We start from the raw sequence: 22,338 nt of genomic DNA, 5'->3' as shown, positions 1-22,338 counted from the left end.
GTTGTTTGTGTCAAACCCACAGAAAACAATCCCGTGACCATGCTGTTCCTTCAGCTCTGGAAAGTCTTGATTGACAAAGGTGTAAACACAGAAGGTTCACTATCTGTGCAGCACCGAAAAGCTGTCAGACAAAGTTTGCGACTACCTGATGAACACAGTCGAGCATTTAGCAGCTAGAAATTGCAGATATTTCCCTCAGGAGTCAGCGAAGACCAAAACTGAGCTAAAGGAAGAGTGAAGAATGTATTTACATTCTGCAGCTGAACATAAAAATTACTCCAAAAGAAGGTAGACTGTTAAGGTAGAAAACTGTTATGCAGTCCATTTACCATATTTCTATTGCAAAAGAACAGTTTTCAAATGTCACGAGGCAGAGCAACTGTTTTTTCCAACATATTACAGCTTTATACAATTACTCACAGTTGTATCAAGAAAATTAGCAGTTTTATCAAAACCTTTATTTGTACAGAGGGTAGTCACTGAGAATAAGGTATCTCTTGAGTACAAAACCAATGGCAAGTAAAAAATGACTTGAACTATGACTTGAATGACTTGAACTTGTCAAGGCGGGTTGTTAAATGAGTAGTTCAACATTTTGGGAAATATTCTTATTTGCTTTCTTACAAAAGAGTAAGATGAGAAGATGGATGCTGCTCTCATGTCTGGTAAAATGAATAAGCTCATTTCCCAAAACATCTAACGTTCCATTAATGCTTAATATACTGGCTATTGATATTCACTTTTCTAATATTATGTGAATGACAGTTGAAGCTTATTACCAGTGTTGTTGACTTTGCATCAAACTGTGGTGCCGTATAAAGCGTTGCCTTTTATGGGAAGGTAATTGGAGCACTGGAGTTCTGGAATGAGAAATGGAGATGGGCATGAGGTTAGAATGGGGTAATTGAAGTTTTATATTTATTTCGTTGGCGTATTGTTTCATCTACTTAAGCCCCAATTAAGATATTTGCAATTGGAGTAATTTGAAATGGCACATGAGTAATACTTGGTGAGTCAAGCGGCATCTGTCAAGGTCACGCTGATTTTGTCCAGGCAAGGTGAGGATGGGCAGAGCATAACAAATATACACAAATCTGCTTCAATCCAAATAAACAGGGACACATTTGCTTTCCCATCATGGACAGTTAATATTTAGCCAAACTTTGCTGCCAGAATAAATATTCCATGGCAGTTCTGGTTGTTTGGTCAGGCAGTTTTGACCCATCACATCTCTCCCTGTTTACTTAACCAACGTATGCTTTCAAATACAGGCAAGATGAACAGAATGGATACAGTGACTTAGTTTTCAGTAATCTAATTTTATCATTGCATTATTTGAGTTCACACAAATAGCACTGAACCTTTCCATCACAGACTTGATCTTGGAAATAAGTCTAACATGGGAGCAGTTATTCTAATTCAAGCTCTGTGATTAAAGAAAATAAATTGCTTGGCAGAAAAACGAAGTCACTTGTTAGAAGGACCCTGAAGCTGAAGTTATAATATCCATCTTTGGAGAACATGCTCAGCTTTTGGAAGTGAAGAGGAGTGTAGTTTTTCTTTGTGATGCTTGAATGGTTTCTTAAAGTCTTTATCATATATGGAGCTGCAGCTGCTGTAACCTTGCTGAGGCTTTAACCTTGGCCCTCTTGTGCGTGTCAGGCCCAGCTAATGATTATGCCACTTTACTTCTTTTAACACACTCCTCTGCCCTCAAAATGGTAATCACACACTGCTCTCTAGTTCAAGCCAAAGTGGTACTCATTCTGCATGCTGTTCATCTCTTTCTTTCCCTTTCTTTGTGCCCACTGGGAACCCCAGGGACTTGTGGAGAAGCAAGTCATGGAGAGCCTGATAAGGTACAGACTTTGAGAATCATTTCAAACCCTTCTCTGTCTGTTTCTCTTTTCAACTACAGTAGGGAGAACTCTCACAGAGGTCACTTATCGGATATCATTTGTATTTGTCCTATTCTGTATTGAACTTGAGCTGCATGGTTGGTTTGACTATTAACTGAGCTTTTGTATACTATCAACACAGGGATAATATTTTCAACACACATGCGATCACCCAGTTAAACTTGCCGTGATGTCCCACTACAGTCAAGTACAATAAACCTGCATTGTGCTGTAGCTGTACATACCATCATGGACTGCACAAAACATCCTTTTCTATTGAGAAATGTACAGACGGGCGACAAATAAGAGGAAAAACCTGAGTAAATGAGCAGAGAAACACAGTGAATGTTGATGCTTCCATACAGGGCACCAGGGGTCATGACTGAATGGTTTGACAAGTCTGAAAATTATATAAGTCTTATACGGCTTCACAGTCACCAGTCATCTCAACCAAGCAGAACACCTATGGGAGATTATGGAGCGACATTTTCGACAGTGATCTCCACCACCATCATTAAAACACTGAATGAAAGAATACCTTTTGGAACAATGGGGTTCATCTCACTACTGGTGCTTTTCTGTACAAAATTGCTGTTTATGTACTTGTTTATGCTTGTCTAGCACTATTATCTTTGTTTAACCGTATATCTGTGTTGTTTTTCTTGCCATATGCTTTGAGCTACTGAGAACGGAAGTCATGTCTTGTATGTGCATACTAACTCCATTAACACCGCTTACAATCCTTAAATATGTTTGTAAAGCAATCTTGTTTCAGGTTTCAAGGTTAGAAAGATTGTTTTAGTTGCATATTTACATCTGGGAATACACAAATCAAGACAGCTCAATCAATCAAATCAAGAAAACATCTGTCTTTAACCACTTTGCACCCTCCATCCTGACATAATGTAATGCAGTCAAATTCCTTTTGTGGACAATGAAGCTTATCTGAGTCTCATTCTGATTCAGAGTAATGGAGCATAGCGTTAGTTCAGGCAGACCTCTAAAACCATCCTTTCATGCTGCTTGGCGTCAAGTGTTTCATTCAGGCTTAACCATAACTCAGCTCATTCACCTCTGAGTGGCTCTCAGCTGATGAGTAACATCTGATCATTCTCATGCAGGTTTAGAGCACTAGCCTTACACTTCTCACTGTTCCTGCAGCCTCATTCAGGAAACACTGTGTTGTAATTGCCAAACCCATTTCTCTTACTTAAGGAAGTTTACACTGAAGCAACCCCAGCCAACGTTAACCAAGAAAGTTCATTACGTTCAGTAAGTCCTTATCCTAAAATAACTTTTCTCTCTTGTAAAGTCAAAAGGAAACGAAACGGTATGTAAGCTAAGCACCCAAACAAGGTTATGTTAGAACGAAATGACTGATCTGATCTCACACATAATATAATACTATGACACTGCAATACAAGAATGCTTCTTTACTTTCATCTCTTCTACATGTATCATCAACTGGTGAGGATACTAACCATGTGAGTGGGATAGCTTTAGCCTCAGTTTATTTGCACAATATCATGTATGTAAGTGCATATTTAGGATCCCTTTAAAAATCAGCTGGAAAAATTAAAAATCAATGTAAAGAGCTCACATTGGTTTTATCAGCTGGCAAGTTTAAAGCATGCAAATTAATGGAAAAACTCAATATATGTAAATAAATATAAATATTGTACAAGACCACAAAAACTTAAAAAAGCACATTGTAACACATTTATGATCTAATAAAAAAGCTAATTTTTGTGAAAAGGATGAAGGAGAAAAAGTCTGAATCTAGTTATTTAACATTCAGTTGCACAAACGTTCCTTCCTATTACTGGTCCTTCTTTGGGCTTCTCATCAGCAGCTTCAACAAATAGTTTTGACCCCAATCCAACACCTTTGTTTACCTGCGGCATCTTATAATTGAAATTTAACATGAAGCATGTCCAGAAACTCTTCTGATAAATGAGAAATGAATATAGAAAGATTATTCTGGCGTCAAGGTGCAAGAGGGACTAAGCACTGATATATTGAGCTGTGGCTGGCTTTTAAGTCTTACCCCACTGTAGTAAAATTGGAGCCATGACCTACATTTCCAACAATTTAGCTGTGAGATTAAGTATTGGGGTACTTCAAAGGAAGTGAAGAATGCGTGGCCTTGGCGCCTTGAGCAATGGATGCCTGTCCACCTCAAAGTTGGTGGCTAACTGGCTCACATGTTTCTATGGGAATAGTAAAGATGGCAGGCAGATGGGTTTATTTTAACCCAGAGAAATCCCTCCTTTGCTGTGACTGCAGTGTCCTTAGCGAATAGTTGTGGTAGACAGATTATCTGGTTTGTGTGATCATTGCTTCTCACTGATCCTCATTTTCAACGTGTCTCCTGCTGTCACGCTTTCACTCAGCCCGATACCTCATTTGTTTTCCCCCTATCTAATCTCAGTCACTTCCAGTTCACGCCTTTGTTTGTCTCTTTCTCCTTCACTCTCCTTCCACATCCCCCTGTCTTCCATATTGGACGACACAATCCTGATCTGAGTTTGGTTTCTAATAGGGGCATTCATTTGATTTGAAAATAGACCAAATCGAGGCTGACTGTGAAGGCAGAGCTAAATGAGTGGGTGGTTAACTGTGAGTGCTGGTGTGGCGTTTGTGTGTGTTTGTGCACACATGCATGTGCACGGGAGAGTGACTAAAAGCAACCAACAGAGATAGCAGTGTGTCATGAAGCTCCAGCATGGTGCACAGTCAGATCCAGGGATACTGTCACATCCTATCCTCCTCAACACTGGTCTCTGTGCTCTGTGGGCCAGCGAGGTCTATAAGACATCACAGAGATGTAGATAAAAATACTACACCATCCTAGCTACACCTTTTTCTAGTGTCCTGAGGGCAGCAGATTCAATCTACTCCATTGATCTCAATGGGTCAATAAAAAGGATTTGACCATTATTTCAAGCGAACAACATCAATAATAATTAAACTTATGTTTTGTAACTCACGTGGCAGTGTGCAAAATTTATAGTCACATAAGACTGGACTTTAAATCACCATAAAAACCATGAATAAGATACCCTACAAAAGCTATTCCTGTTTTTGTGTTTACCCAGACTTAAAATGTTTTAATTTAATTTTCCATTTTGAAATTGCCATTTCAATATTGTCCATTTGTCATTCCAATATCCAATTTCCTTTTGGTTTCTTTTGTCTTTTCAACATTTAATTGTGGCTTGATTATCACTATTAGTACAGTACGATTTCTATTTTAAAGGATAAGACTGGCATTTTTCTGACAAATTCAGTAATAAGACAAAACTTTTTTGTCAGCCTGTCACTTTTTTCACTTAGAACCAGACAGTGTAAGAGTGTGGTTTATTAATGTAATTTAGTCACACAGACAATACTTGTTGGTATAGCAAATTTTTCAAAAGGTCAAGTTTCGAACGAATTCCAGTGAACAAGCACTTCCATCGAATCAATCATTCGTGATTGTGAAGTTTGAGTATTTGATTGTTTCTCTCTTGTTCGAATGAAAGTTCAAATTTCAAAATAAAAAGTGACAGCCCTATTTGTTGCTAGGTTCAATTCATGGTTTTTGTCTTTTTATGGTTTCTCGACAATAATTAAAATGTAGAAAATCAACAGCTTTATCCTTTAACTTCAAATCATCATTTAAATTAAATTACGGGTAAAGGAAGGTCTCAATACAGGTCAGGGTTCATGGTGCAAATAGGGGAAGTTATTACAGTTAGGTGACTTCATAGTGTGGGGAAATTAAACCTATTTTTCATGGGGCATGAGTTGTAATAACTGTAATAACATGGACAAAAAGCCGCTCTGGTAGACTTGACAAGTCTGAAAATGATATAAGTCTTATACAGTCACCAGTCATGTCAACCAAGCAGAACACCTATGGGAGATTATGGATCTGGTAGATCATGTTTTGGTGAGTTGCTGGTTTGACTCCTACTGGGCTTCCCCTATTTGCACCATGAACCCTGACCTGTATTGAGACCTTCCTTTACTGTATAGCTCTATACTTGAGAAAATTATTTTGAGCGAGTCACACCAGATCAGCTGCTTCAAGAGGACATGAGTTTTTTGAGACAGTCTAGCAGCTATTTGCAGATGTCAGCCAGTTGGTTGCTTTTTGCTTACACTATGTTTATGTCATGGTTAGACTGATATTTTCATATGCAAATAGGTAGCAGAGCTTTTAAATTCGCTTTAAAAATTTGATTATTCTCATAACAAGAGGATTGAATCTGTAGTAAACATTGTGGATCCCAGCTACAGTGTTCCTGGACTGGACTTGTGTTAATTAACCATTTTTAAAAAGGTCTTTGCACATTTATCATGTGTCATTCAAGTGTCAGAACACTGAAAATCAGAGACTCACAGGCTATAAACTGTACACATGCTGAATACAGCTGTCACTCACATCAACATGAAGCTACCGGGCACTGAGACAAAAAAAAAAATGTAGATAGATTCTGCTGTTTGTGCTGTTCTTCCATCCCCCTCACACACACACACACACACACACACACACACACACACACACACACACACACACACACACACACACACACAAACACACACACACACACAGAACTCGTGCTTATCCTCTCCTCCTACACTTCTAGAAAAGCATACACTGCTGCCTCTCTCTGGACATCAATTTGAATTACACCTTTTTTAAAAGCAGGGCAGTTTCATGATGGTCATTTTATAATCCACTGCTACGTACTTGAATATCAAGAACATATTGTGTGTTAAATTTCCATCTTGAAAGTGAAATGGGAAATCTATCCTCATTTTGCCCCTCAAAGTGATTTCATTAAATTTCATCACAGAGCCCAAGGGCGTGTGTGTCTCAGATGAAACTCGCTGACATTAAAGTCTGATTGAAGCCTTTCATGTTTTTATTGTTATTTCACATTGTTCCACATGTGTATGGTGGACCATCTTAAATGAGTACAACACAGAATATTTCCAAGTGTTTGGTATATGGGTAACACTATAATGACAGAAATCTTTCCCTGTTAAAATTGCAAAAAGTTTGAGGTCTTATTGTTGCTCAATCCAGTGCCGTGGTTCAAAAACTTTTTGGCTTGTAACTCCTCAAAACTGAACACAGATTGTGTAAGTGCAGAGCTGCAACTACACAGAGGTCATGGCCTCAGTGTTTGTTTCCTGGGGATATGACCCTGAAGTGCAATTCACATTCTTAAAATTAAAAGTTATAAATTTGAAGAGGCACATACCAACCTGTTTTGGACTTGATAAATGCATCAATAAATTGAACAATTTAACAAATAGCAGAATTGGTCCTTAGAAGTGTAATGAATAATCTTAGAAAAGAGCTTTTATACCATTTTGCAGAGAAACAATCACATAATATTTTTTTAAATTAATAGATTACTCATGGAAAAATATATGTCACTGTTCTGTGGTGTGGGTGTTTGTGTTTTATGGTCCCTGTTTTACTTTAATGTTGTTCTGTCCCTGGTGCTGTTGTTCCTGTCTATGTTATTTTTTTTTTACCTTTGTTGGATAACTATGACCTGGATGACTGAGAATCTTCATAGACTTCCTGTCTATGTGTTGTCTAATGTGAATCACCTGTATCTGATTATACTCACCCCTCCTGGTATACTTAGTTAATCTGCTCCTCTCAATATGGCCAGGATGTTTTACAGAAAGGCCTTTTCAAAATGATCTGGGGGTGAGAGGGTTGCTCATTTTAAAAGCTATAAAATAAAATAGGTGAATTTTCCTTCTCAAACTTGAATAATGATAATATAGCTGAAGAGGTACAACTGTCAAAGATTCCACCAAAACACAGCAAGATTACACACAAATAAAAAAAAATAATAATAATTCTGTCCTATCCTGTTAATAATCTCATGACTGATCAGATTTATCTTCTGATTCTGATCCCCAGGTTCTGAACCAATACTTCTTTGGTTCATACAGTATCTGTTTTGGAAACTGAAACTGCACTCACACTTTCAACAGGGTGCTTTGCAAACCTTCCTTGGCAATCCTGCCAACTGCTAAATCTGCACTGATGATAGTGTCAAAATCGCAAATTATCTACTTAATGCCTTGTACCATGTCAAACACGTCTCTACATGAATTAGTAATCTGTCTTCCTCTAACTGTAGAACTGATACTACAGTACACATGTAGCTTACAGTTGGTGCTGCAAGTAACTGAAATGTTATTGAAAATGATTACATAACTGCAATGCACAGTAAAATAAAAACACCAAGGATGGAGGAGTTGAGTGACCTTGAGCAGACTAATGGGTGAGTCCTGTGCAAGCTTTTTTCCATTTGAAGTAGTATTTTTTCTTTTAAAAAATGTTCAACAAAACAAAGATTTGACCATCTAAAATGGCATGGCAAGTAAAGAGGAAATCTTTACTCACCATGCACACAAGAAAAATAACAAAATGACATTCATCATTACATATTTTCTATAACAGAAGTAGATACAGGAAAAACTTTCAGCCACCATTGACATAATGTTTTATAGCATTGTTTAAATATCTTTGGCTCACTATGAAAGTACTTAAAACTTATACTACAAAGTAAAATGAATGTTTTGTCATTGGAAACTAAACAGATGCATAATGTCTGGAAAATGTTTCTCATGCACTCTGTAGCCACTAAGCCTGAGCAAAGACTGCTTTATCTGAGCCATTTATTAGAGATCCTCAGATAAATGAACTCTTCCTGCTTCATTTGGAGCTCAGACACTTCAGCTCTATCCAGCCACTGACTAGAGATGTGCTCAATAATTCAAATTATAGCATCGGAAAAGAGCTTGCAATTCATCATCACTCATGTCATTTTGGTGTTAGGCAATGACCGTTGCAGGCATGCCAGCTAAATCATCTTATGACATTATGGATGGGGTCATTTGTAACTGTGTCATGCTATGATTACTACTTTGTTACAATGGCTCCTTCTGACCTCAATGATTCACTGAGTGTTTTGCTCATTATTACTGGGATGTATTTTATTAAGAGTTCCAGCCACCAGGGTGATGAGATGTCAGGAGTTGTACCAAAAAGTGCTTTATAAAAGTACTGAAGGCATATTTGAGTGTGAGTAGTTTTGTTGCTTAAACAAACACTGACAGACACATTGAATTTTACACTTGTTTACACAATGTTACACATGTAGATTAAAATCAGCCTGTCCTTTCCAGAAAAACAGCCATGTAGGACCAATTTTTACATTTGTTAGACCGCTACCTATAGTGGCCATATGATGGTTGCAAAGGAGTAAGTCAGGTGACATAGTATAAAGAGTGAGAAAAACACACAGGACTTTCACCCAGGGGACTGGAGTTTGAGCCCTGTGTGAAACTAAGTCAACATTGACTTATTTAAAGTTTTGTTAAATGTTACATCACACATTACATACATTACTTACTTTAACCTAACATTTAGGTATGAGGATGTGTTGATCAAAATACTCAGTTGTAAATGTGATGTGAAAGCACCTTGTCAAGTCTAAGAAAAAACAACCCTGAGATGTGACAGTGATGTCATTAGGGTTACCTTAGATTGGTCATAAGCTTCGTGTTCTGTGTTATAAACTGTGGGTGTGGAGTTTGAAAGATGTGTTGTGTTATGAAGTATCCCTGCAAGACATACATTTCTATCTTAACAGTGACTAAAATGACTGTAAAATGTGAACGGGTGATTAGTGCAGCAGAGAATAAGATGGACACCAGACAACTCAACAGAGATTTTAGCCTCTTTTTAGCTAATTATTTTCTGCTGAACATAGACAGCATTCTTTTGTCTCACCAATCTTATCAATTTCCCCAGATAAAAAAAAAAAAAAGCTGTTTTCCAGCAAACATGCTTAGCATGACATGGCAGCAAGATGCAGGTTAATATATAATAAGACTTAATACTATTGTATTCTAAAAGTCAAGTGAATGTAAGTATTAGTTTACCAATGTGTCTCGGAGAACTCCAATGGGATGATGATGTTGTTCTGTCTTTGCTGGATGTGTACAATAAGAAAGCATGTTTGCTAACACATTTTCCATAGCAGCTTTATATGTCAATATTTGTCCGGGTTTGGGATTGTGTTCACTTTTATGTCACTTAACGCAGCTTTCCAATAAAATTTAAAAGGTAAAGCATGAGGATCATATGATACTGTGGAATATGTTTGTTTATTCAGCACCATACTCCCACAGTTACACAAACAGTCTGACTTACACAAGACAAGAGAAAGACAGAAACACAGTAAACGGATGATCTACGTACAAACTGCAGCTAGGGGTTTGAAACCCCCCCCACCCCCCATATTATTTGTTTCCTCTAGAATTGTGGTTAAGGATATAAAATAGTTTTAATAGTAAATTCGTTTTAGATGTATGAATGATTCCATGTACAGTATTATGTTCTTTTTCTTAAAAAGTATTTTCAGTATTTTCATAATTTAATTGAATTCCCAAATGCTATCATCGCTTAGCTGTTTATAGCATTTTAATACTTTTACATTTTTTTAATTAATTAAATCACTTATTTGTACAGTGCTTTTTTGTGTTAAAACATTCTTGGGGCACAAAAATAGTGCAGAGTTGTTGATATACAGAGCCAAAATAGTGCATTGTGTAGCCATTTCCCTAAAAACTAACAATGTCAAAAAACAATCTCAATTTATTTTCATAAGGATTACTTTTTGTAATTATGATGTCTATGATGATGAGAACATTCTAAAATCCAAACACCGAGGTCACTACTCTCCCTGACCTCTCAAAGAGTATTTGGAAAGCATTACGACTTCCACCATCTTTATAATTGGGAAGGATGTACTGTAAATAAAGACCAGCAGTGCTAGTTTGATGAAGTCTGGGGTTTCCTCTTTTCCAGTTTGATCCAGATGCCCTTCTCTGGTCGCAGGATGAGCTCTCCTAACGGCTGCAGGTCTTCACGTTTCTGACAAGCTTCAACGTTAAACTTACGCAAAATGGACGCCAAGATCACCTTTTCTTCCATTAGTGCAAAACGCTGACCTGAAGAGCATTATAGTGGAACACACACACACACACAGCAGTGATTCAGGATGTGATGCACAGATTCAGGAGCATTATTGAGGAAACTCAGGAAAGTATGCATGGAGACAGATCCAGTATACTACAAAGGAAACTGTCCTGTTCTTACCGATACAGTTGCGGAGTCCAGCGGAGAAGGGGATGTATGCGTATGGAGGCCTTCCAACTGAATTCTCAGGCAGAAAGCGTTCAGGCCTGAACTCCTCAGGCTCAGGGTAGTATCGCGGGTCACGGTGGAGAGCGTAGGTAATGACAATGGCATTGGCACCTTTGGGGACCTTGAAACCATCTATAGGTACAAAAGAAACATAGTACTGTAAGGGGAAAAAAACACGTCCTTACTAATCTCGGAACATATTTTATTTCACACAAAATCATTACAAATTTCACTGCCTCAGCTTAAGACAATATGAATCATGACAGACAGATGAGAGCTGTTCAGGTACAAAAGAAAGGAAGGCTAGATTAAAAGAGTCTTATTTTTGTAGTTTGGCCAGCATTTCTAAGGATTGAGATAACATTGTAACCACTAAATGAGGTCTGGAAAAAATGTGACATCTCTACAACAAAGTCCAGTGGGCAGGAAATCAGAGCCATGAGATCAAACAACCTGTCTGAGTATCTGACTGTTGAACTGAGTCATGTCACCATATTCCTGGAACTCAGCTGTTGACTTAGTGAGTATGCTGTTATTATTACAGATAGGAATTATAGTCAGAACTATGAAAAGAAGTTGTAATAAAATGGAATTTTACTTTAATATGAAGGATTTTTGACCACACAAGTTAATGCTGTAGTTGCATGACGTGAGAAAGAAAGTGAGACTCAAAACAGTAAGGGTAAAAAAAAGGGACTCCCCATTTGCTGATAAAACAGAGACAAAGTTGCTAACTTGCTATGGTTTGAGTGATATTTCAGGTGTCTTTGCTTCACAATCTCCATTTCCAGAAACCTAATTTCTATTATTTACTACTATTAACATAAGCATCTAATGTACAGCTTCATTCACTCTTTTACCACACAAATTGAATTTTGCATGTGGAAACTGGGAGAGAGAAAGATATGGCTGCAACAGCACCACACAAAAAAAGTGCTATGTGACAAATGACTATAACAGAGGAAGCCTGTCTTCTGCTGGCCTCGTATAAAAATACCACTGCCTTGGGGGATTTGCATTCAACAAATGAATCTTTCGTTCAAGTGTCATCACTCATCTGTAACTCACTGATATGGCAGTCTTCACCAATGCTGCGGGCAAAGAAAGGCACAGAGGGAAACAGTCGCAGGGCCTCCTTGATAGTACACTCCAGGTATTTGAGCTTCTTCAGGTCCTCTGTAGTAACGTGCCGGTCAGATGTACCTTTGCACATTAATAAGAACACTGTTAAACTCTGATAATAGATAAGAGTATAAACTAGTTCTTAGGTGAGACAGTCCTGCAGTTGCACTTTTGCCTACTTCTGTATCCTTGACACATTCTCTACTTTTCCCACCTTCTACAATTGATAAGAGATACATATAATAGTACTGTATTGTTTAAGTGACACACCCCATGGATATTTTGTGATTATTTGATAAGACATAAGTTCAAGAGTCGGCAGTCTACACTGCAGTTAATTTTACGGTGCATGTGTATGTAGAAAAATAAATTCCTAGAACAAATTGATTATATAAGTAGGTGCGGTAAGGTTGTGCAAATTGAGTCTATGCTTGAGGACAAGTTTAGATCCTCTAACTGGTGCAAACTTAGCATCTGTTATTATTACAAGGCCATCTAGCTTACATCATGGAAAAATGCATGGAGGCCATGGTAAATCCAGCACAGCAGTGAAAATAATTCAATTACTCTCTATGTATTTTGGCAAGGATTTTCACAGCTATTATGCCTGTTTAAGCTCCCCTTGACTTGTAAAGAACAAATGAATCTGAGCAAAGATGAGTCAAAACGCCTTCAGCGGGAAAATAAGTGATGTCATAATGTCATGAAAGTGAGAAGGTGTGCGGTGATGGGGGGGGGGGGGGAATGTTACTGTTACCGAACACCTCCTGGAGCTCTTGTTGAACTTTGCTGTGCACCTCAGGGTGGGAGCCCAGCAGATGTAGGGCCCAGTTCATGGAGGCTGCTGTAGTATCATGTCCCTGCACAACAAGGACAGTTAAATACAGAAAAACAACATGTACAACTGTACGTGTATGTACAACTTTAGAGCAGCATGAATTGATTTTTCAAATAGAAGAAATAGATCAGGTTTAAGTATTTTTACTCATGTTGTGAGTTGCATTTCTAACCACCCACCCTAAACATAAAGGTGTCCACTTCCTCCTGAATGTCCTGGTGGCTCATCCTGTTGCCATCCTCATCTGTGGTCTTCAGGAGCATGTCCAGAAATGCACGTCTTTTCTTTGCGCCGTGGTCAGAGTCTCTCTCTGATTCAGTATAGGAAATCTTCTCTGCTCTTTCGCGTATCACCTGAGACAAAACAAAGGTGAAGGGTTGAAAGTTGCCATAATTCGGATGTCATAAACGCTGAACATTCACTGATTTTCAAACCACTGGCTCCTTTACTCACGTTGTACGTAAAGGAGTGTAGGATCTCGAGTATCTTGTCGTGCTCCCGGCCATCACCAAAGTAGTTGTACACAAAGTCAGACCAAAACCAAGGTGTCCTCTGCCTGCGGCTTAGAATGTCACTCATTCTAAGGACAAAACATCAGGAGAAAGACAAAAAAACATGAAATTAATGATCAGATAAATATTCCCTTATTATGTCTGTATTTGTGAGACTCAAAGTATAACTCACTTGTATACGCTCTTAACATATATTGAATCAGAATTACTCTGGGCATAAATTTTCTTTCCCATTGCAGTTTCTGAAAAGACATTGTTTCAAATATACATTCACATTCGAATTAAAGGCTCTGGGAATCTGTCTTATTAGAAATAGATTACTTAACATATGTTATGTGCATTTGGAGGTAAAAGGTTCATCCATACATGCACGTTCAATGTACATATGCTCACCACAGATAATGTCCAGGGCACACAGGGTAATGTGATTGAAGCAGTTGAATTGACCTTCCCCTGCCTGTTTCTCCAGTTTCTCCACCAGAATCTCAGCCTGTTCGTTCATCACTTCCAAGAAGTCCGTCAGGATGGAGAAGTGGAAGGTGGGAGTCAGCATCTTTCTCCGCTGACGCCACTTAGGCCCGGTGCTGATCAAAAGAAGAAGACATCAAAGAAAGACAAGACCCATGTTTATACTCTTGTATAAATCTTAAATTAAGGTCAAGATTATCCCTTCAATGTTTCTGCAACACTTTGGGTCATAATAAAGTGGAAAACATGACATTTGCTGTGGACATTCATGGTCACAAGAGAATGAATGTAATAATGTTTTTCATGACCCCCTGACCTTTACCATAGCTCCACAATCAGTCTAGCATTTCCATCGGAATAATAAAATCGGATAAAAAGATTGTTGTGATGTTTACCGAACACTTTTTTATCGTGCCACCTTCAGGTTAAATTAAAAACTGATTTAACTAGATTCCCTGTTAATGAACCTTATTGATTGTGGTGACCCCTTGACCTTTTCCCACCCTCAGACCAAAATGTCCACTTATATAAAATATTTAGAAATCAAGTGACAGGTTACCAAGTTCTTTTTATACACTTATATACTCCCACAGAATCTATATTTGACATTACAAACAGTTTCTCTAGCACCACCCTCTGCCTCTGCCTCCCAGTATATACTGTACATAATTTTGTGGACACATATACTCAGAACCTGCTTAGACTTAGTCTCCAATATGCTTCTGGGACATAGCTATGGCCTTATTATTTGTATTCATGTCTTTCTCTTTATTAATGCTAGCTTCATGATATTTTATTTATTTGATCATCACATACAGCCTTTTAATATCATGCAGTGGTACATACCTAGTAAGAAGGCCAGTTCCAAGCCAAGGGTGGAGGAACTTGTATGCATAGGCTTTTTCCATATGAACAGGGTTGGTCAGAACTGTCTACATAAAAAGAGTAATCAGTTAAACAGCAAAGTTGTTATTCAATAGATTGCTAGAATGGCAAGCAGTAGCAGTTACAGCAGTGCATGATATCCTTCACTATTTGATGTTAGGGTGACTAGTCAAACACTGACTGTAATTGCTTAACATTTTACTGAATATGAACTAACTCCTATTTAGACAGTAAATGAGATTACTTGTTGCATCAAAGACACATTAAAAGATGAGGCATGAGGACATTTACAGTTACATGTACTGAATGAAGGGTGAGATTTGTGGAGGTGTCACTGTGAAGATAAAGACTGATTGAAAAAAAACGCGATTTTTGCATAAGCGCCAGCGGGTAAAAGTTTATCTATAGAGAACGCAGTCATTTTCGCGCTAATTAAAACTATTAATTTCCCACTTTAGATAAACATTTTGCGTTGCTACTGGCAACACCTTTAGTCTACTACTAAACAGGCATGCAGACTTGCTCAGTAAGGAGAGGCTGATGGTGGGGGGATTAGGACAGTGATGTCTCTTGGATTCATTCTGCATCTGACAGCGATCCACTTGCACAGAGTAAACATGCACAAACGCTGTATTAATTTTCCTCTGCCAACAGCAAGGATGGGCTGAATAGAGTGAAAACCTTTAGGGAGGGATGATCATCACGAATGATGCAGCACCGACATTTTCCCACCCACAGGATGAAAATAAATACAGAAATTGGCATAGCAGGCTGAAAACCTACGGTTATCAAAAAGACCAAAACGATTATTGGCCCTATCTTGCACCCAGCACAAAGCGCGGCGAAAGTGTCTGGTTTCCAACCGCTGCAGTTGAAATTTGCACGCCCAGTGACCAAGTTGTTTAAATAGGAAATGCACTTGCACCCATCTGTGAACTCATGGGAGTGTTGGTCTTAAAATGAGGTGAGGTCAGGCACATTGTTGGCGCGTTGCTATTGAGGCAGCAGAAAGCGATAGTTTTTGTTACTTTAGGGACGCATTACTGTGACACTGCGTATTTACGCACGAGGCACAGCAGCGTAACTTTATTGATTATTAAAATCTTACACGCCGACAGGATCGGTCAGGATCTAAAGTTAATAATGTCCTGTGTTCTTTTACAAATCAAAAAGCTCTCACACAGTCCAGGTTCATCCAGTGAAACTGTTTGGAGTAAAACAGCCATCCTCCTGATCAGTCCTCCATCAGAGCGTCTAAATCATTTCAGAAAGTAACATTTGAATTCTGTTTCCTTTGGAGAGTTTCCTCTGTCCTGTCATGTCAAGTTTAGAACTTCAGGCTTTTTCTGTTTTGCTGCTCAAAAACCCCACGATGTTTGTTGCGACTTTATTGCGCTCATGACGTTTAAAATGACTGACAGCAGCCTCTCTAATCATGAAAGTAAATCCTTAAAGAAAACACTCATACGTCAATTAAACACAAAATAAAGAAACCAGTGTAGGGGAGAGATGTGACCCACGACCCGTTCATCATAGTTTATATTAACGCAGTGCAGTGGGGATCTAGACGTTTCAAAGAGTAGACAGCGTCTGTCTGTTAACAGACAACAGAGTTCCGACACATCACTCATAAACTGCAGAGCAGTAGAGAAACACAGGATTCATGATCAGAGATGGTTTTTACTTCACGTCCACACTTATGTCCATATCCCCTCTCTGCTGTTCATAGCTTTAATGGCAATGCGCCACAGTACAAGCGCACCTGGCTCTAAATGGGAGATGACACTGATTGGTGTATTGCATGTTATGCCCTACACACCCATGACTAATTTACAGACAAAGTACGACCCTTTTGAACAATGCGCCCGGCGCACAGACCATTTTTTATGCCGTCAAACGAGCACAATTGGAGTTGGAGACGCCCCAAACGCAACTGCGCCTTGCGCTTCACGCCTTAAAGGGCCCTGTGTATTGATATATATATATACATATATAAAGATTTGTCCCCTCCCATTTTTAACTGCCCCCTCAGTCACTTCATCCTGGCGCCGGGCGTGGTTACATCGCGATGAAGAGCTGCAGTGAACAGATAGAAAACACGGATACATGTTTAACTCTGATGAGCAGTGAGCGTGTAAGAGCAGAGCGACTGATTTAAAAAAAAAAAAAAAACGTCACTTTCAAGAGCGTCATTGAGTGAAACCCCGTAGTGTGTTCGGGTATTATCATTGGTGAAACTGGGACACTGGGCTGCTCAGTGATCATAGAAACAGATCATCAGATTGTTACGTTTATGCGTCTTCAATAATATCGGCTACCGTCCCTCCGACACACTCCGCTACTCCCCCCCCTCCCCCATTGCACCCGTACTGTGTACTTGCTGTTATAAATGTGGAGTTGTCCGCCACTATACCTCAACAGTTTCAGCATGAAACAGAACCACAAATGGAATTGGTCCAATCCAGAGTTTAAGCAGCGGTGCATCCCTGAACTCACGGGTATAATCCTGAATTTGACGAAAGAACTCTGAAATGAAGTAATAAGGACATCACTTATGCCAGTTGATTTAAAATGTTGTATAATATGTGTTCCTCTGTACCTTATGGTCTGTGACTTGGCAATCTGCACATAAATTGCTTTCTTACCTCCTGCATTGGTTTTAAACTGCAGTGCATTTCCAATGAAGGGATACGTCCCTTCCACCTGCGGAATAGGCTTCATCTCAAACCATTTGTGCAGGTAATCACTGAGCAGCTTGTAGGTGATGTAGGTTAGAGTAGCAATGAAGATGCTGACTCCAAGTAAAGGAATTGCGTAATTGCCAGGTAAAACTGCCATCTTTGTTGCTGCGTGTATGTAGAGTAATGCGTAAAGCTAGCTGTACCAAGCTGTCCTCCTTTGCTTTTATAATTAAAGTGTGGCGTGTCATCTCAGTTTTTGCCCCTCCCTTTCTCTACAGTCAATCCACTGACAGCTTATTGGGTCAAGGGGGACCACTGTATTTAATGTCATTATTGGCTCTTGGACTTGTTATATAATGCTTTAGATAGAAATAGGACATACACGACACGGGAGATATAGGAGATATATAAACAGTAATAAAATGTGCACAAACTGTAAATGTTGGCACAAATTATATAATAAATGTTAATAATTCACTTTATGGTAGCCCTGGCCTTTGTCCTATTTATTCTCTCCTTGTCTGGTATTTGTCAACGTCCTCTCATATCACATCCAACCTGATTGGCAAATAAAATAGCCTTATCTTAGTGCCATATATCTTTTATGAAAATGTTTCACTGTTGTTAAATGAATGTAAATAATATTAAAAGTAGTATTACTTACAGTTTACCCCAAAATCTCTCTTTGCAGAGGCATCTCAGTCTTGATTTAAATGAAAACATTTACATTATTTTATCTTTATAAATACAAAATGATTTAAGGTACAAGGTAGATTTATTTAACATTTTACAACACAGGGTTGTATAACAAGATTAAGTTGAAGTTCCACTTAATGCTACTCATAAAAACAAACATAGTATACAAAAATTATATGCAGTAGATGGGTGAATAAATAATAAGTAATAAAACTATTTTACAGTGCTGAAGATGAATTAAGTAGTCTCAAAGCCTTAGGGAAGACGTCTGGTGGTACAGCAGCAGAGTAAACAGGCTGTAGCTGGAGTGGGTATTGTCTTTTAGTATCCTTTCGGCTCTGCGCAGGCACCTCACAAATATCACTGATGATTTATACATTCAATATGTAGGTATTTTTCATAAAATACTGTAAATAGCTGTTTGAAAGTCTAAACGACATTTTAAAAGTAGCTAAGACAAGTGTTTAGGAAGCACGATTACTTCATTATAACCCTGATCATTTTTGTTTTTCAAGGCCACGTGTAGTTTGTGGTGCCTCAAAATGGACTTGTTTAATCAATATCTCTCTGACACATTCTCAAGACTGAACATCAGCCTGGGGGTATAAAGGGAATGTACCAATGACTAAGAGGATAAGAAGAATGAAAAGCTGTATTTAATAGGGTGAGCAATCTGCAGCTACTCAACAAGGTGCGCAGCTACCAGATGCTAAGCGACAGACTTTTATACACAAGATTACATCAAATGAGGAAGCATCCCATCACTGGCTGACACACTCCTTCGGATGTGTCTTAACACCACTTACTGGATTAGCTGCATAGTTTGCCGAACCAGCCTTCCCTGATAACACACCTTACTGGCACATCACCAGCACTAGACCGAAAACACTGAGGACTTGGTCTGACGTCGTCAATCCAGAGGCATAGCCAGCCAGAAATAAAATAAGAGAGCATCAACTCTCACTTCCCAACCAGAACTCCCAACCGAGGCAAAGCAGGTATGATCGACTGACTGAACAAAATGTGTAATTATACTAACTGACTCCAGGGAAGCAATATCACACTACTAACCATGTAGTCCCAAGAACCACTGGTAGGCTGATGGCCAGAAGAAACATTGCTAACGCCACACCTGATAAGCCGAGGATCAGACAAAATAATGGTCACTCCGTGATTAACTCCTTATAAACCAGACACTATTCTGATCATGTAAATATGGCAAAGGCAGCTAACTATAAATGATATATCTGTCAGGGAGCTATCAGGGCTGTTGCCAGTTATCCTCTCACATCCAAGTAACATGAGGATTACTAATAATGCTGGGTCTTTTGACATTCTGCGATGGACAACTGGCTTGGAGATCCTGAAAATGACTTTGCCTGATACAGGAGACACACACACACGCAGATACTCCGCTCCACATCACCAAAGGTGTTCAGAGGATGTCTCTGTCCTAGTCAAAATGCTGAACATACTTATTTATCCATCCATCCATCATCAACCGGTTATCCTGCGTACAGGGTCGCGGGGGGCTAGAGCCAATCCCAGCTGACATCGGGAGAAAGTGCATTTTTATTATATTTATAATTGTTTTGTTATTATGTCCAAATGTTAGTGTAAGACCTGTAGGATTTTCTGTGGCACTCCAGCAGTGTCATATGTCTGTCACCACTGCAACACAAACACACAGATATTCAATTGGTGCACATTTTATTAATTTATTGTTTAGTACTATTACTGACAATAACTAAGATACTTGATTGAGCCCTAAACACACACAAACACACAGATACACCAAATGTGTAAAAAACATGTGTTGAATAACAAGCTTTCAATATTATGTTTTTCTCATATTCCTTATTATATGATGTTAAATTTCACCCCAGGGTATGTCACAACTAACCCAGACTACGGGGTGAATTATAACATTGTACTCCTTGTGTTTGAGACTAAACCAAGCATTTTCTGTCTATGTGCAGAAATAAGAGTTACACCATTTAATAACAGACACATGTATCTAGTTTGCAGCACATTTTGAACACATTGGGTTAAATGAGCTCCGAAATACAGAGAAATGTAAAGAAATGAAAGATGTGACAACCATCACCGGTCTCCCCCACTTTACTTACCCCCCCCAAAAAAAAATACATAACAGGGAAACCAGTTCGCTAAATATATTTATAAAAACCTTTTCACTTTATCCTTTTATGACTTTACTGATAGTCAGTGTGTTTTGCCTCGCACTTATGCAATGCTGCATATGCTTCTTTAAAAAATATTGTATTTTACTAAATTTTACATATTGTATGTACTCTATTCATTATTTTACTATTTGGTTCACAATTCAGTTATATTTATCTATCGCCAAGAAGTTATCTTGTTGCAGTTTTCAGAAGCAAGTCTAGACTGTACTCTTTGTAACATTATTTAGAGACCCAACAATTTACACCCTGATCAAGCACTTGAAGACAGTGGCAAGGAAAAACTCAGGCAGAAACCTTGAGAAGACCCTAAACTCAGCATAGAGAAAGAGAGAGAGAGTGAACGAGAACACAGTAGCCCAATGCAATATCCACATAGAGATGTATAACAGTAGTAATGGTGGTACTGGTTCTGTGGGTTTACATGTCATGCATTCCTCATTTTTATCTTATATTTACTATTATAATGAAGTGGGTTTTACTCTCTATCATATTTTAATATGGCATTCCATCTTTTTTGTGTTTTTATGTTCATTCTGTGTTTTTATGTGAAGAAATTGGTGTATGTAATTTCTCTGTTGTAAAGCACTTCAAATTGATTTTCCTGTATGAAAGGTGCTAAACAAATAAAGTGTATTATTTATTTATTTATTCAGATGTTGGTAAAGATTCTCAGTCATCCAGGTCATAGTTACTGTGAAGGAATTTCATGAGTACTAAGACACAGGTTTCCTCAGGTTGTCAATTGCTGAACTAAAGTACAGTAAGCCAAAGGTGACAGTTTGTGACTCTCCGAAACAAAAGGTCAGATTCTGTCGCTCTCTCTCTACCTGGTTGGTTGACTGATTGACGCAGGTCAAGATTATCTTTTTTTTTATCACGTACATACTGACTGGCTCTCTTCAGAATGTAATGCATGTGCCCTCAACTTCCAGTGCAGCTTACGTAAGATATTCCAATGTAGGAACCAGTAGAACTACTATAGGTAATTAGGTCAGTTAAGAATAACCTTGTATGCAGCACGCCATAGACAGTATGGGATGTCAAAGGGATAAATATTGTGGACTAGGAGGAAATCTTCATATTTGGCTTGGTACTACATTGTGTCCACACTACGTATGTTGTGGCCAGTCTCTATGGTCAGGTTTCAATAAACAATGCTTGTAAGACATCCTGAGTTTTTCTGAGACCTTTTCCTGTTGACTTGCTACTGAACACCTAATGTAGCTAGCTCAACAAATGTAGAGATTTTGGTGGCACTCATGACATCAGCATTTGTAAAATTTTGTTTAACATTATATTGTAAGCTTACTTAATGGTACTCACTTTGATCTAACATTTATCTTGCACACACATATTTTGAAGCTTTTATTATTTAGAAGCTTACTGAAATGTCACTACTATAAAAAGGTAACTTAAAAACATGCAGTAAAGAGAAAAAGACTGCTAAAATTAAATCTTGCTAAGTTTCTTAAATATGGCCTAATTCCAACTTTCTGTAGATTGTGCAGCTTGTATTAAACAAATTGTCTATAATCTTCCCATTTGTATTAAGAATACATAGACTATCTGGACAATTATCAAATTAAATAAGAACAATATGTACAGGTAGTCATATCAGTACTGGAAGATTTGTTGAGTATGAGGCATATAAAATGGTGTAGTTTCTTATGTTAACCTATAGATGTCATGATAACACAATATTTAATCAAACTGAAGCGGAGCTTTTCGCTGTGAAAAAATAAAGCTTTTTTCTAAATTTATCACTGCAATACTAAGATTACCATGTAAAAATACCTTTT

At 38.3% G+C, this 22,338-nt stretch overlaps 1 protein-coding gene and 1 long non-coding RNA gene across 2 annotated transcripts; one reads left to right on the top strand and one right to left on the bottom strand.

Annotated features, from left to right (window-relative positions):
- Window positions 1-10,072: 10,072 nt before the first annotated feature.
- LOC119898795 (cytochrome P450 4V2) lies at window positions 10,073-17,871 on the bottom strand. Its single transcript, XM_038713031.1, has 11 exons — window positions 17,604-17,871; window positions 17,372-17,484; window positions 14,920-15,005; window positions 13,999-14,189; window positions 13,778-13,847; window positions 13,547-13,673; window positions 13,273-13,446; window positions 13,013-13,115; window positions 12,202-12,336; window positions 11,086-11,265; window positions 10,073-10,937 (listed from the first exon to the last, which is right to left on the bottom strand). Exons 1-11 carry the CDS (start codon window positions 17,794-17,796, stop codon window positions 10,759-10,761), a joined length of 1,551 nt encoding a protein of 516 aa, XP_038568959.1. The 5' UTR covers window positions 17,797-17,871; the 3' UTR covers window positions 10,073-10,758.
- On the top strand, window positions 11,283-14,450 carry LOC119898796. The gene is made up of 3 exons (XR_005443640.1): window positions 11,283-11,653; window positions 12,178-12,286; window positions 14,075-14,450. It is a non-coding gene; the product is annotated as an uncharacterized LOC119898796 (long non-coding RNA).
- Window positions 17,872-22,338: the final 4,467 nt, after the last annotated feature.

Source organism: Micropterus salmoides, unplaced genomic scaffold (assembly GCF_014851395.1).
Source record: "Micropterus salmoides isolate LMB-PRFRI ecotype aquatic unplaced genomic scaffold, ASM1485139v1 Ms_hic_scaffold_12, whole genome shotgun sequence".
Lineage (NCBI taxonomy): Eukaryota > Metazoa > Chordata > Actinopteri > Centrarchiformes > Centrarchidae > Micropterus > Micropterus salmoides.
Note: the sequence above shows the minus strand (reverse complement) of the source record. Positions and strands in the feature narration are given on the sequence as shown.

What these genes read in the sequence shown, in the direction of transcription:
- LOC119898795 (XM_038713031.1), bottom strand. Translation starts at nt 17,796, where the DNA reads ATGGCAGTTTTACCTGGCAATTACGCAATTCCTTTACTTGGAGTCAGC. An exon ending in TTCATGCTGAAACTGTTGAG is followed by an intron (nt 15,006 to 17,371) that starts GTATAGTGGCGG and finishes CTTTTTATGTAG; the next exon opens with ACAGTTCTGACCAACCCTGT. An exon ending in TGGACTCCGCAACTGTATCG is followed by an intron (nt 10,938 to 11,085) that starts GTAAGAACAGGA and finishes AATGCTCTTCAG; the next exon opens with GTCAGCGTTTTGCACTAATG.